This window comes from Euleptes europaea, chromosome 2 (genome assembly GCF_029931775.1).
Source record: "Euleptes europaea isolate rEulEur1 chromosome 2, rEulEur1.hap1, whole genome shotgun sequence".
NCBI classification, from domain to species: domain Eukaryota; kingdom Metazoa; phylum Chordata; class Lepidosauria; order Squamata; family Sphaerodactylidae; genus Euleptes; species Euleptes europaea.
In genome coordinates this window covers 37,880,992-37,897,230 of record NC_079313.1, presented here as the reverse complement: position 1 = coordinate 37,897,230, position 16,239 = coordinate 37,880,992, and the positions used below count along the sequence as shown (strand labels likewise).

Below are 16,239 nucleotides of genomic sequence, written 5' to 3'. Positions count from 1 at the left end.
GTCAGGATACTGAATAATGACAGGCTACTGAGGATATGGGCAATAAATAAAGAGACTGAGCCCGACACCATCACCATTAATGTCTCCAACAGAGGCATATTATGACTGTTCAGAAAGAAAACTCTATATTTATATAACATATCAGGACATAATTCATGTAAATGGAGCAATCAAAACATGGCAGACGATTAAAGACGGGGAAAATATTAAATGGTTCACATATTGTCAATTAGTCTCAAGATTAAGAAAAGATTCTTTGTCAACCAGCAAAATGAGAGAAATGACAGAATTTGAAAAAATGATTATAAAACACAAAGATCATCTTTTATGCAGAATTTATAAACTGTTACTTAAATATGACACTGAGTCCAAGCCAGTCAAACCATGCATGGTGAAATGGATGCAGAACTTTAAAGAGGAGATAATAATGCAACACTGGGGGCAGTTATGGACTAAAGTGATTAAATTTACAGCAAATCAAGCATCAAGAGAAAATTGGTATAAAATGTTTTTTCGCTGGTACACTGCACCAAAGGAGATCCAGAAGATGGAGGCGAGTGGACACTGCTGGAAGTGTAAGTAGATAGATGGCACTATTTTCACACATGGTGGTCATGCAAGAAGATTAAAAATGTTTGGAGTGAAGTCCATATTGAAATTTTAAAAAATTAAAGTTAAATTTGAAATGGATCCTAAAAACATGTTGCTAGGTATAGCACCAACCACTATTGTGAAATCCTCGTAAGAGTTGTTCATATATATGATTAAGGCACCAAGAATAGTTATTGCTACAAAGTGGAAGACAGAAGATTGCCTGGATGTATAAGAATGGAAGGATAAATTAACAGAGTATGCAGTGATGGCCAAGTTGACAAATCAAGTGAATAAAAGACCCAGCAAAGAGTTCCAAAAGAACTGGAAATTATATTATTCTTATTGGTTCTTGTAGGTTATCCGGGCTGTGTAACCGTGGTCTTGGAATTTTCTTTCCTGACGTTTCGCCAGCAGCTGTGGCAGGCATCTTCAGAGTAGTAACACTGAAGGACAGTGTCTCTCAGTGTCAAGTGTGTAGGAAGAGTCAGAGAGGGGTTGGGTTTGAGCTGAGTACTGTCCTGCAGACATAATGTGTTAATCATTTTCCTGTAAGTATCAAGATAATGTACTAATGAGAGTGTGGTATGTTAATATGGAAGCATTGTATCCTGAAATGATCTGGTAATGTGTGAAATCCAAAGCTAATCTGCATGGCTATTGTTGACTGTAGCCTTTGTTAGTCTGGAGGTTTTTCAGGGCAGGAAGCCAAGCCTTATTCATTCTTAAACTCTCTTCTTTTCTGTTAAAGTTGTGCTGATGTTTATGAATTTCAATGGCTTCTCTGTGCAATCTGACAAAATAGTTGGTAGAATTGTCCAGTCTTTCAGAGTCTTGGAATAAGACCCTGTGTCCTGTTTGTGTCAGTCCATGTTCAGCCACTGCTGATTTCTCAGGTTGGCCAAGTCTGCAGTATCTTTCATGTTCTTTTATCCTTGTTTGTATGCTGCGTTTTGTGGTCCCGATGTAAACTTCTCCACAGCTGCAAGGTATACGATATACTCCTGCAGAGGTGAGGGGGTCTCTTTTGTCTTTTGCTGATCGTAGCATTTGTTGTATTTTCTTGGTGGGTTTAAACACTGTTTGTAGGTTATGTTTTTTCAAAAGTTTCTCCATCCTATCAGTGACTCCTTTAATAAATGGCAAGAATACCTTTCCTATGGGAGACTGTTTTTCCTGAGTTTTCTGATTTTTGTTTGGTTTAATGGCCCTTCTGATTTCATTCTTGGAAAAGCCGTTTGCTAGCAGTGCGTGATTTAAATGATTAGTTTCTTCCTTGAGAAACTGTGGTTCACAGATCCGTCTTGCACGGTCCATTAATGTTTTGATTATTCCTCTTTTTTGTCGGGGGTTGTGGTTGGAGTTTTTGTGTAAGTAGCGATCTGTGTGAGTTGGTTTCCGGTAGACCTTGTGACCTAACTGAAAGTTTGTTTTACGGATGACAAGGGTATCAAGAAATGGGAGTTTACCCTCAATTTCCTTTTCCATGGTAAACTGAATGTTTGGATGGATATTATTAAGATGGTTTAGAAAGTCCATTAATTTTTCTTCACCATGGCTCCAAATGGTAAATGTATCATCTACGAATCTGAACCAGACTGTAGGTTTGTAAGGTGCCGATTCTAATGCTGTCTTTTCAAAATATTCCATGTAAAAATTTGCTATTACTGGACTGAGTGGACTTCCCATAGCTACTCCATCAATCTGTTCATAAAATTCTTGATCCCATAGGAAATAACTTGTGGTCAAACAATGGTGAAATAAGGCACTGTCCTTCAGTGTTACTACTCTGAAGATGCCTGCCACAGCTGCTGGCGAAACGTCAGGAAAGAAAATTCCAAGACCACAGTTACACAGCCAGGATAACCTACAAGAACCAATGAACTCTGACCGTGAAAGCCTTCGACAATATATTATTCTTATGTTTCATAAAATGTGCATAAACAAAATGAAAATGATTACATATAACTTTAAACTGGAGAAGTTAACATTAAGAAGCTAGAATACTGTAAAATAAGGGAAAATTATTGAAATGGTTTCAACATTCTATATGTTCATCCAGAAGCAGCATGTTTCTTTTAGTTTTCTGTTCTATGTTTGTATTGAATGGCATTGTTGGTTTGTTGTTGTTTTTTGTATTCTTCTATGTATTCTATTTTGTTTGTATTTTCTTTGAAACGAAATAAAAATCTTATAAAAATAAATAGGACTTTCAATATTTATTTTCATAGAGGCTTTCTTTTTATTCCTCATTAAATTAAACAAGATTTCCCTGCCCAGAGATTTTCTACAGTTTTCCAGTTTCATTCATCACCTTTCTTACCTAAATAGCCTATATGGTGTTGCTACAGTTCCACTGTATGTCAGTATTTATTTATTTTATTTACAGTATTTGTATCCTACCTTTCTGCCTTTACAAGGGCCACCAAGGTGGCTAACAATTTAAAACATACATGATAAAAATCACAGTAGGAATTCAGATCAGCCTCATATCTATCTGATTGGAATATGGCGTCATAATTCATTTTAAATCATTCCTTAACCAAATAAGGGGCAAAATATCAAATTTGGTGACATTCAGAGTTGCATAATGCCATAATGCATTCAATTTAAACCATATTTAGGGTGGTTAAAACAAAATCGGACTGTGAAGAGCTCCAAAAGGATCTCTACAAAATGGAAGAGTGGGCATTAAAATGGCATATGAGATTCAATGTAAGCACGTGTAAAGTGATGCATATTGGGGCAAAAAAAAACCCAATCCCAACTATAAGCATATAGACTGATGGGATCTGTGCTAGCAACGACAGACCAAGAAAGGGATCTTGGGGTGGTAGTGGATCGCTCGATTGAGATGTCAACCCAGTGTGCAGCTGCTGTGAAAAAGGCAAATTCCATGCTGGCCATAATTAGGCAAGGAATAGAGAATAAAACTGCTACTATCATACTGCCCTTGTACAAATCTATGGTGAGACCACACTTGGAATACTGTGTACAGTTCTGGTCACCACACCTAAAAAAGGATATTGCAGAGCTTGAGAAGGCGCAGAAAAGAGCAACCAAAATGATCAGGGGATTAGAGCAACTGCCCTATGAGGAGTGGTTAAAAGGTTTAGGGCTGTTTAGCTTGGAAAGAAGGCGGTTAAGGGGAGACATGATAGAGGTCTATAAATTATGCATGGCATGGAAAGAGTGGACAGGGAGAAGCTTTTCTCCCTCTCTCATAATACTAGAATGTGGGGTCATCTGCTGAAGCTGGAGGGTGAGAGATTCAAAACCGATAAAAGGAAGTATTTCTTCACACAACACATAGTTGAATTGTGGAACTCCTTGCCCCAGGATGTGGTATTGGCTGCCAATTTGGAAGGCTTTAATAGGGGAGTAGACATGTTCATGGAGGAGATGAGTATTCATGGCTATTAGTTAAAATGGATACTAGTCATGATGCATACCTATTCTCTCCAGGATCAGAGGAACATGCCTAATATATTAGGTCAGGGGTGTCAAACTCATTTGTGAGGAGGGCTGGATATAACATAAATATCACTTGGTCGGGCCGACTATGCGTAACAAATAAAAAAATACATACATACCATAAAATGCCTAATCTTCTATAAAGTTAGGATGTCGAGTCCCTCCATTCTTTTTTCACATTTTAAGCTCTGGGGGTAGCTGCCTTGGCTGGTGAGCCTACTGCAGGCTCACCAGGCCGCTCTGGCCTCACTGCGCTCAGTAAAGATGGGGCGAGGTGGCTGGGTGGTCACACAGGCAAGTTGGGGTGGCGAGGGTGGGTGCGCTGGGCCACTTGGCCCTCGCTGCGCCCCGGAAAAGGGAGGCGGGGTGGCGAGGGTGGGCGCATTTGGCCCTCACTGCACCCAGGCGGGGTGGGGAGAGCGCACCGGGCCATTTGACCCTTGCTGCGCCTGCGGAAAGGGAGGCAGGGTGGCAAGAGTGGGTGCACCGGGCCACTTGGCCCTTGCTGTGCCCCGGAAAAGGGAGGCGGGGTGGGGAGGGAGAGCGGACCGGGCCATTTGACTCTTGCTGCACCTGGGGAAAGGGAGGCAGGGTGGCAAGAGTGGGTGCACCGGGCTGTTTGACCCTCGCTGCGCCTGGGAAAAGGGAGGCGGGGTGGTGAAAGTGGGCTTGCCGGGCTGTTTGGCCCTTGCTGCGCCTGTGAAAAGGGGTGGTGGGGTGGGGAGGGCGAGCCGGACCGTTTGGTCCTCACTGCACCCAGGAAAAGGGAGGCGGGGTGGCGATGGTGGGACCACCGGGCCCTCACTGCACCCGGGCAAGGCGAGACAGGGTGGGGAGGAAAGATGGCGAGCGTGGCGAGAGAGGCGGGGTGGTGAGAGTGGGCTTGCTGGGCTGTTTGGCCCTCGCTGCGCCTGTGAAAAGGGGTGCCACGGGAGGGCGTGCTGGACCATTTGCCCTCGCTGCACCCGGGAAAAGGGAGGTGGGGTGGGGAGGGTGGACACGCCGGGCCGTTTGGCCCTCGCTGCGCCCCGGCAAGGGAAGTTGGGGTGGGGAGGGAAGGCACACTGGGCCGCTCGGCCCTTGCTGCACCCAGGAAAAGGGAGGTGGGTGGTGAGGTGGGAGTGCCGGGCTTGCAGTGCCTGGGAATGAAAGGGCGGTGGCATGCGGAGCTGCTCGGGCCGGAAAGGACAGGAGGAAGTCGCTGGCTGGGCTGCAACCTTGGAAACCCATAAAGAGAGGGGGGGGGGAGGGAGGCTGGCTGCCTTGGCTCATGGGCTGGAGAAAAGCCCTTTGGGGGCTGGATCCGGCTCGCAGGCAGCATGTTTGACACCCCTGTATTAGGTACTGTGGAACACAGGCAGGAGAATGCTGCTGCAGTTGTCTTGTTTGTGGGCTTGCTAGAGGCACCTGGTTGGCCACTGTGTTAACAGACTGCTGGACTTGATGGACCTTGGTCTGATCCAGCATGGCTTTTATTATGTTCTTATCCATTTTTGTACTTTAAGAAGCATCTTTTAGGATTTTTTCTTCAGGAAATTGAGAAGTTACTATAAGCATTCCAAAGCTACAAACTGAGGACTTTAATGCAACCTTTTAAATTCATTTTAACTTCTTCCTTATCTTGGCCACTGCACCCTCTTTCCAGGGCTGGAAATATACAGCCTCAGCTACCTCGTCTGTTCTAAAAGGCAGGGGATGGCAACAGTAATAAAACAAAAGTGCAAGTAGCTATACATTAGAAAAAAATCCAAATGCAACTGTATCATATATTTTATTAAAAGCAACTTGAAAGAGTGAGCAAGCTATGAGTTCACCAAATCTCTTTCAAGTTGTATGTTAATCAGAAAAAAAGGAGAGAAGGGAGAAAGCATGTGGCAGGCATGACAGAAAACCAAAGTCTGCAGTTTACAACTGTGTTAAAATGGAATGAAGATTAACGTGTGCCAATCAAAAAGAGTTCAGGATGCAGCAGTGCTGCTTGGGTGATGGGAAAATGTTTGCTTTCCTTTTTATATTTTCAAAGCTATCATTCAGTCATATCTGTTATCTAGCTCCAGCTAAGATATACGATGCTCCTTCTGATCCCACCTAGACACCTCAGCCGCTCACTCTGGATGAACAGGTAAGTGGTGAATTACACTCAGCTTTAGACTTGCTAATATCAAATTGTTGTCAAATTTCACAATTTTGCATCTGTATTTGCATGGAGGCGAGAGTGTGCATATACATACCAAAACTGCAACAGCAATAATGATTAGCACTGGAAGCTGTAGCAACACTGGGATCTCTTTCATGAGTCCTCTAATAAATTCCCCAATTCCTTGCCCTATGTGCTTCAATGGCTCTGTTACAAAATTGGTAAACGTAACAGCCAAAGCCTAAAACAATAGACAGGAATAAAAACAAGATTTATTTTGATGGCTGTACTAGAAAACAAAAATGTAAACAGCTTGGTCAGAAATGCAGAATATACCTTTGTTGGAGGGACCAGCCAAATAGGATTTACTAATATGGTTTCATAATACTTTTGGCAAGGGTCATCCTGGAATGTCCATGAGCTTCTAAACCATTCTATAGTTGAAAAGCAAGAAATCACACAGCTATACACAAAAGTAACAATGATTTCAGTTACAGGGATAAATTATTTATTTTAAAACCAGTCAATATTTAATTACCTTTAGGCCTATTTTAGAGACTTGATTTTAGAGAAGTGATATTTTGGTAATATCTAAATATAGAATTAGATGTCAGAGACAGATGTACTGGGGCAGTAGTAAATACATAATTGTCACAGGAAGTGAAAAAATATTTAATAGGAAAGGATTTTCTAATAATTGTGGTGAATTATAATGAGATAAACTCCGAGGCTATTTTAAAGCATAATTGCTAGTCAGCATTCTGGGAGTCAGACGAACAGTACCAGAAATATGGAAACCAGATTGCTGACTACAGCAGAAAACAATAGTACAGAAAGCATGATTTGCAACAAATAAGTAACTCCTTCTCCTAGCTGGGATACCATACATGTTTGTCATGTTGTGGGTAACGACCTTGTAGGAGAAGAGTGGCAGAAAGGATATGCTCCATCAGCTGGAAACTGTGACCCCTGACCAGCCACTTTGCAGCTGTTCAGCAGTGACCCAAGTCTGTCACAAATGGTCTTTTTTTTTTTAATAAATTTTTTTATTGTTTTTTTCATACATTCGATTCAATCAATTAACATTACCTTTCAATCTTTTCTAATTCTCAATTAAGAGTAACATATATATAACAATTATCTTCCCCTGCTTTGACTTCCCCTCTTCCTTCTTCTATCTCTAACTTATCTTCATAATCCTCTTAGCAATTATTTTCTACTTCTTTATAAAAAAAATTTTTTTGTAAAACCTTCTACAGTTATTAAAAAAGAAAAATAGAAACAAGAAAATTAACCTAGTCTAAGTTGTAACCTTTAACATTTTGCACATTAAGTTCATTTTTGCAATAAACAATCCACACCTCCCAATCCTTAAATTCATCATTATCTTTTTGATTTATTAACTCAGTCAATTTGGCATTTCTGCTAGTTCAAACATTTTATGAATCCAATCAGTTCTGTCCGGTATTTCAGACATTTTCCATTTAGCTGCGTATACCATTCTCGCAGCTGTGGTGGCATAGAGTAAAAAAGTCTGTTGTGTTATAATGTGGTCCCATATAATGCTTAACAACATCATCTCTGGAGTTTTAGGGATGTTTTGCTCATTGTATATCATATCCCAAAAGTTTTTAGCTTTATCACAAAGCCACCAAACATGATAAAATGAGCCAACTTTATCCTGACATTTCCAACAGTTTGGTGACATTGTACTGTACATTGCAGACAATTTTTTCGGTGTCAAGTACCATCTGTAAATCATTTTGTAGATATTTTCTCTTATTGATTGGGAAAGAATCTTTTTCATGTCTCTTGACCAAAGTCTTTCCCAACTTTTCAAGGAAATAGAGTGGCCAATTGTTTGTGCCCAGGTAATCTGTCACAAATGGTCTTAAGGGCGAGGATGAGAGGGGTTACATGACATAAACTGGTAGCAGCAAAGCTATGAGTGTTTCATGAAAGTTTCCTCAAAAGTCAATCTAAACATTAGGTCGCAGACTTAAGTCTGAAAACCCATGTCTCCATCTGACTTATAACATGAAAGTAAATTCTGAAGTAGAACTTAACCCTTTTTTCTCCTCCTGCCATTGCTCTCCTGTGTGCTTTTCCACAGGGAGGTTTCCCAGACATAAATGTATTACAGCTAGAAAAGTGCAGCTGGGGAAGGAAGATACAGAGGCGAAAGAGTGGCTAGAGGACTGGCTCAGAACCTCTAGGCCTATTGGGAAAAGAAATTCGGTACAATTCGGATTTGGGTTTAAATGGCCTTTTTTAATTCGGGGAACCCTGAATTCCCTTAGATCGGTATAGGTAGGAATTTGGATTTAAATTCGGGATTCCCGAATAATTTAGCCATTTAAAACAATGTAAACACATTTGCGGCTTTCCGCGGCTCTGGGGGGCATTTTTTGAGGTAGAGGTACCACATTTTCAGGGTAGCTTGAATGGACTCTCCTTGCAAGAACCCCCAAGTTCAGTGAGGATTGGGTCCGGGGGTCCGAAGTTATGGGGTTCGAAAGGGGGCAACTCCTTTCCCCCATTAGAAAGCATTGGCGCCGTTTCCAATGCTTTCTAACGGGGAATGGGGTCTCCCCCTTCCAGACCCCATAATTCCAGAATCCCTGACCCAATCCTCACCAAACCTGGGGGTTCTTGCAAGGAGAGTCCCTTCAAGCTACCTTGAAAATTTGGGGCCGGTACCTGCAAAAAGCACCCCCCCCAGGACCTGTGAAAAAAAAACTACCATAGCCTCAAACTTTCCCAGCCCATTTTCTTCTACCCTACCTAACAACTAATGCAGCCTTACACAAAGTTAAACACCAGACAACATCACAAACAAGGCAGCTACCTAGAAGCAGAACAACCAACAAGCACAACCACGCTGAGAAGTCTATGGAGCTGAGACTGTTAATAAAAAACCCTTGTCAGTGAAGTCACCTCACCCAGCTAGAAACCAGGCAGAATCCCACCAATCTTATCAGATAATAATTTTTTTAAAAATACAAAGCACAGAGCCCCAGGCCAGGCCAAGCTTAACAGAGTCTCAGTCAGTAAAGGCCTATGCCAACTATAGGCCACAGCAGGAATTAGAAAGCCGAAGTTGGGAACAGCAGCACAGGCCAGAAATCACAGAACACCAACCCAAACACCAACTTTAAAATGAAGAGACCCAGGCCAGGCAGGCAGAAGCCTGGTGCTTACCCCAAATCAATACAGCAGAATCTGCTCCCCCACCACACTCCAGGAATAAAGTTATAAAGAAAAGCCTCAAATAAAGTGAAATAAATAATAGGGTCAAACTGTGGATGTCTTCTCTTCCACAGGAAGCAAGCAGTCAGAGAATTATAATCCAGTTGGATAGATCCAATTCCAGTCCAGCAGGCTGGTCAGTTTAGAATCGCGGCAGCAGCAAAATGGAAGGAACACAGACACCAGGGAATTAAGTTCTTTCTGCTGGCCAGGTAAGAAGTTCAAATCGTAAATTGCCCTCGAGCCTCAAGGGCAATTTACGATTTGAACTTCTGACCTGGCCAGCAGAAAGAACTTAACTCAAATGGAAACAAAGAAAGCAGGAAGGCGTGGGGGATTCTCCCGAACTCGCCGAATTTAATCAGCATTTTCCCGAAGCTGCTTAGTTCGGCTTTGGGAATCTCCCGTGGTTTTTGCCTTCGGTTCATCCCAAACTTGGAAGACACGAATCAAACTGGATTCGGCTGATTTCCAGTTCGAGATCAACCGAATCAATAGCCCTAAAAACTTCTCCTCTCACAATTCAGAAGTTTAGCAGAGGTGCTGGTTCCCATACTAGGGTCTACTGCCAAATGTGTTGTTTGGCCTGGAAAACTGTGCTGCATCCATGAAATAGTTTTTGAAATTATTTCAAGATGTAACTACAAATGATCATATATAAAATGCAAACAATTCATTCAAAGCCAATCATGAATCTACTGACAGGAATGAGAGATAGTCTTCAAACGAGTTGCATATATGATATATTCCAATAAACTATTTTGATGTGCTACAATACATAGGGGGTTTTCAGATAATGTTGGTACAAAGTATTATAGCAGAACTGCCTCAACTGGCAGTACCAGGAATGTACAATATCTAATTTTTAAAAGTACTGGTTTTAAAATAGGACACATCTGATGTGGAAACGTATGGTAGCAAAATCAAAACCAGACAGCTTACCAAAAAGGCCATCACTCCAATGTATTTTCTCAGCACACACATTATCAAAGTTCCCCATTTTTGCCACTTCAGCCTGATGCTGTGCAAAGGCTACCTACAAACAAACCTCAATTATTTTTTAAAATCAAAATAAATGATTTCATTTTACTATTTTATTTTTAAAATGGTTCAAGATGGAAACACTTCAGTTTTTATTGGATCTGATTTGAACCCAAGGTGAAGTGGTCAAAACAGAACCTTGTTTACTCACCGAAAGGGTCCCTTTTGCTCTGTGGTAGAAGGGCATCTTGAAGAATTGGGTGATTCCCATCAGTTGCTAAAGGAGACAGGGCTAAAGTTTGTACTTCCTGTCTCCTCAGTGGGAATTGCCTGATGCTTCCAGTTTCACCCTAACCGAGCTGAACAGAGACGTGAGATGCAGACCTATACAAAGGTAAGTAAGGACAGAGCAACTAAACTGTGTAATAACTTGTATAACCGTCTGTTAACATTGGTAAACAAGAAAACATACAGATGAGTGAAGTTAACTGTAGGTAGAGAAAGGGAAGATTCTGAACATCTTCCTCTTGTGTGGATTCCTCTTTCATCTGTACACATTATTTCCGTGGCCACCCTGTATTTCTTGTGACTTGATCTTCTTCAGGTGGGCAATACACCCTTCTACCTCAGAGCAGAAGGAACCCTTGATGAGTAAACAAGGTTCTGTTCTCACTCTGAGGGAAAGGCATCTTGAAGCGTTGGGATGGCCAAGAGCTGTACCTTCTTTCGGGTGGGAACTAGTCACCTTCTTCTTCCACCACATTCTGCCATATTCTCCAACCAAATGCTGCGTTGGCAGAGGAAAAAGTGTTAATTCTATAGTGCCTTACAATTGTGGAAATGTCTCTGCAAATTTCTTTGACCAAGACTTGCCTGTCGAAGGCCGCAGAGGTGGCTGCACTGTGGACAGAATGAACGGTAATGCCTGAAGGAATCATGAGCTTGATGGCTCTATATACCTGAATGATGCACTGTTTGATGGTGCAACTCAAGGCTGGCCTAAACATTCTATTGTCCTTGCTAGGTGCCGACAGCAAGATAAACAGGTAGACAGCGTTTCTGACAGATGCCGTACAACAGATGTAAATTCTGAGTGCCCTCTGGAGGTCCAGAGTGTGCCACTCCTTCTCCTTGTTACTAGGATTTCGACAAAAGGAGGGAAGATATATCTCCTGCTGTTGATGGAAGGTTGAATTTACCTTTGGAATGAAAGTGGGGTCAGGGCACAATACCACTTTGTTTTTGTGGAACACACAGAGGCCGTTCCGGATCGAAAGAGCTGCTAGTTCCAAAACCCTCCAGGCTGAGGTTATGGCAATTAGAAATAATGTCTTTATCCTCAAATATTGCAGAGGGACTTCCCTGAATGGTTCAAAAGGCGCTCTTGTGAGCACCAGCAGGACCACGTTGAGACGCCACGTAGGGAATCTGTGGATGACCGAAGGGGTGGATTGGACTGCTCCCTTTAGAAACGCCCTCACATGAGGATGTTTGGACAAAGGGTATCCCTCTAAGGTAGGTATGACCGTCGAGATAGCTGCAACCTGCTTTCAGAGGGTGGAAACCTTTAGGTTCTGATGCACCCAGTCTTGTAGGAAGGCAAGTAATTGAGGCAAACCTGGAAACATAGGATCCACAACCTTTCTCCTACACCACCAGACAAATGTCTTCCAAGAGTAGTTGTATAGCCTATTGGTTGAAGGATATCTGGCCTCTAGGATGTTATTGACTACGTCGACCTCTAGACCCAGATTTAGTAACCCCTTCCTTTCACTCTCCTGGCAGTCAACTTGAACCAGACTGGGTCTGGATGGAGAATCAAGCCTTGGTGAGTAATATCTCGCAGTACTGGAAGGTGTCAGGGTTCCTGTACTGACATTTCCATCAAGACAGGGTACCAAAGTCTGCAAGGTCAATCCAGAGCAATCAGGATGACTTCTGCCTTCTCAAGCCGGATCTTTCTCAGGACTTTTGGCAGGATCAGAAGTGGAGGGAAGGCATAAAGGATTCCCAATGACCAAGGTGACAGAAGAGCGTCGATCCTCTCCGCCTTTGGATGGAAGAACCTGGTGAAGCAGCGAGGGAGCTGATGGTTCTGAGCCAGTGCAAATAGGTCCACCTGCAGCAACCCAAACCTGTTCACCACCAACTGGAAGACATGTGCACTTAGAGACTCTCCCTCGTCAATGGTTCGCTGACTCAACCAATTGGTCTGAATATTTGTGGCTCTCTGGATATTTTCTGCATGTAGGGACTTCAGATGCGTTTCTGCCCATGAAATGATCTTTTCCACTTCTCGATAGAGGACTGATGACTTGGACCCTCCCTGTTTGTTCAGGTGGGCCTTCGCAGAAACACTGTTTCTGATTAATATGTGCTGGTCTGATTAATATGTACTGGTCTTGTACGACTGACTGGAACTCTAGGAGAGCCAGATATATCGCTCTTAGTTCCAGGAGATTGATGTGGAGATCTCTTTTCCCTGGCAGCCATAAGCCTTGAGCAATATACTCCCCGATGGTGCTTCCCCATCCTTCGAGGCTTATGTCCGTAAAGATTTGAGTTGGTTCCTCGTGCAGGCATGCCTTGCCCTTGATGAGATTGTCCATCCTGGACCACCACCTTAAACTTTTTCTCACCTTCAGCATTAGTTGCATGTGTTTGTTGTTCTTGAGGAAGATGGAGAGCTAGTCAGGGTGCAGGAGCCACTGATGTGGTTTGGCGTGGAATCGCACCCAGGGCATTGAGCTGATACATGAAATCATAAGACCCTGCAGGCGCACTAGGGCCATGAGTCAAGATTTCTTGGCTTAGGCAGTTGCGTTTGCTAGTCGGAAAAGTTTGGTTGCCATGATCTCCAAAAGGGACATGTTGGAAATAGTGTCTATGATGAACCCCAAGTACTGGATTCTCTGTTGGGGCAAGAGGTTGCTCTTTTTCCAGTTGACAAGGTAGCCTTGACTTTCCGAGACCTGCAGAACCCTGTAGGTGTGTTCAATCTACATCTGCTTGGGGGGAGTGAAAATGAGGATATCACTGAGATAGGGATAGACTTGAATCTCTTCCCTTCTCAGCAGAGCCACTAGAGTTACCGGGACCTTTGTGAAGACCCTCGGTGCCAAGGCCAGACCGAAGGGCAGTGCCTTGAATTGTAAGTGCTGGTCCTAGTAGGCAAACCGAAGAAATCTGCAGTGTGCATGATGTATGGGCACGTGTAGATCGGTTTCAGTGAGATCTATGAAGGTAACGAATTACCCGGGGTCATCCTGAAGTTTTTTGTCTCAACATATCTGTTTACATGCTTCAGATCTAGGATAGCATGCCAGTCCCCATTCTTTTTGGGAACTGTCACGAATATCGAGTATACCCCTGTGGACCATTCTTCCGATGGCTCTATGGACAGGCTCCATGGCACTGATCTGTATGGCTCAAGATTTTTGCCTGCTTGTCAGTTCTTGAAGACCTTGGTGAAGGAACAAAATTATCTGGAGGCCTGCTTTTGAACTCAATGCAGTAACCTTGTTCTATAATCTGCAGCACCCAGGTGTCCGGATGAGACTGGATCCATTATGGAAAGAAGTGCTGCAACAGTCCCCCCCGCCCACTGCAGGGGGCCTGGAATCACTTTTGCCGGCCTTGGTGAACTTCTCACCCTTGTCGTTTCAGAATTGTTGTGGTTGAAATGGCCAGGGTGCTGAAAGGAACCTTTGGTATTTGACCAGGAACAGCATCTCTGATCCAACCTGAACCCAGGTAGGGTATGTTGTGAACGAAAGGACTGGATGGTTGAGTAACTCTTGTTGTCCCACTTATTGGGTTTTGGCATCATGTGTTTCTTATCCTTGGTTTCAGCAAGCAAGCATCTTATCAAGCCTATCACCAAAAAAGCCTACTCCCTTGGAATGAGTATGCCAAAAGTATGGATTTCGATCTAACATCAGCCTGCCAGGCCCTCAGCCAGAATGCAGTATGAATGCTTGTATTAGGCACTAGTGAGTGGGCTGAGAAGGTAAGGACATCTAGTGAGGTATTGACTAAGAAGATGCTTTTAGTACCTTTCCCAAGCCGTCTTTGACCCTCCTATAAACTGTGAAATCTTTCTGGATCAAACAATAGAAGCTCTGCCAATAATGGCCACAGAGGCAATGGCTTGTATGGCCAACAACGATGCTTCATGAACATAACTAGAGAGAAACTCTGCCTTTCTATCTAGTTGGTCCCTAATGGAGCCTAACCAATACTCTAACAGCAGATCAGAGGACTGTAAAGCAGCCACTGGAGCATCTACTACAGGAAGCTGAAGCATATGAAGCCATGTCATATATATGCTGGTCAGGAATTGCGGGTTGGCAATAGGCTTTTCCCATTCTGCCCTAATGACCCTTTCAAAGTATTCTGGTAAAGGAACCTTCCTATTCTGGGTGCCAAACCTTGGAAAAAAGTCTTTAGAACCTTGGGTCTGGATTCTGGTTTAGCCTCATCAGAAGGATCAGACTCCTCTGATAAATTTAGGGTGATCAGGACCTTAGATAGCAAACATTGGTAGTTGTCTGATGAGAAGAGCCTTGGCTGTTGCTCTTCTACAGGGGCTTCCTCGTCAGAAACGAATTTCCCTTCCTCTCTCTCCTTTTCATCCGAATCAAGGTAAAATGAGGTATAGTCTTCCCTATGGCGACACTCAGGATGGGAGTAGACTTCATAGCTGCCTCAGTGGGCCATTGTCTTCCAGCGGACCCATGGCTACAACAGAGTGCCTCTTGAAAATGCTCCATAGGTGCCTGAGAATGGGAAAGTGAACTGCCAGGTGAAACCACATGACCCAGTGGGACAGGAGAGGAAAGGGTAGCCTGTAGAGCCTGGAACTGCTCCTTTAGAGCCCTGCTAATCATAGCCGCTACCTCCTCATGAGTAGGGGCTTGCCACCCGCATCTTCAGCCAAGGGGGGTACATTACCATCTGATGGCTTCTCTCTTTATCGAGTATGGAGCAAAGAATCATCTCTCTCAGCTTGCTGAGCACCAGAAACGCTGTTGGAAGCTACTGCAGTTGCCATGGAGCCTATCTTGTTGGGCCATGGCTTTTTCACACCTTTTCTATGAGGCACCTTGGGGAGATGTCATTTAGGTGCGCCTGCCTCGGCTGCTTCAGCCTGCTCTGTTTGACTGCGGGAGCAGCTGACAAGAGGGCTCAGTAAAGGCCGTTCTGGCCTGGGGATGAAGAGCAAAGTTATAAACTCCTTCAGATAGAAATCCACTGTCTTCTCCCCTCAGCGCTGCATCGGACATCTTGGCTGCCGAGAAACTCTCCCTAAGGAAGAGAAGCAAGCAGAGGGGAAAAGTCGCCCAGAACCGGCTAAGACTATAGAAAGGAAGCTAGAATAGATAGGTAATTTAGATAAGAAGAAATAGTATAGTTAGGTGTAGAAATCCAAGTTAGAGAAATGAAGTATTCTGTAGGCCAATCAATTCACAGCTGAGCAAGGCTGTGAAGGTGCTCACCCCAGCAAGGTAGGAGGGAAACTGGAAGCATCAGGCATTTCCCACCAGGGAGGCAGAAAGTAGAAACTTTAGTCCTGCCTCCAATAGCAACTGACAGGAATCATCCAGTCCTTCAAGATGCCCTTCCCTCAGAGTGAGAAATACTGATCACTGTCTTTCAGTGCAGCAGGAATGTACTATCTCCACAATTAAAATATACAATTATTTAAGGCAGACTGCACTTGCGTCACATTCAAAGCTGGGTAAACCTTCAGTTACTTCAAACAGGTAGAGCAAAGGCAATGCTACAAGACTGCAGGGGGTGTCCCA

At 43.5% G+C, this 16,239-nt stretch overlaps 1 protein-coding gene across 1 annotated transcript in view; it reads right to left on the bottom strand.

Moving 5' to 3' along the window:
- The window catches only part of CLCC1 (chloride channel CLIC like 1), a 47,282-nt gene that overhangs the window by 19,980 nt on the left and 11,063 nt on the right, over positions 1-16,239 (bottom strand). The window contains exons 6-8 of the mRNA XM_056844151.1: positions 10,394-10,487; positions 6,539-6,636; positions 6,297-6,443 (exon numbers count right to left, since the gene is read on the bottom strand). Of these exons, the coding sequence (XP_056700129.1) occupies positions 6,297-6,443; positions 6,539-6,636; positions 10,394-10,487 (339 nt within the window). The remainder of the gene's footprint in view (positions 1-6,296; positions 6,444-6,538; positions 6,637-10,393; positions 10,488-16,239) is intronic.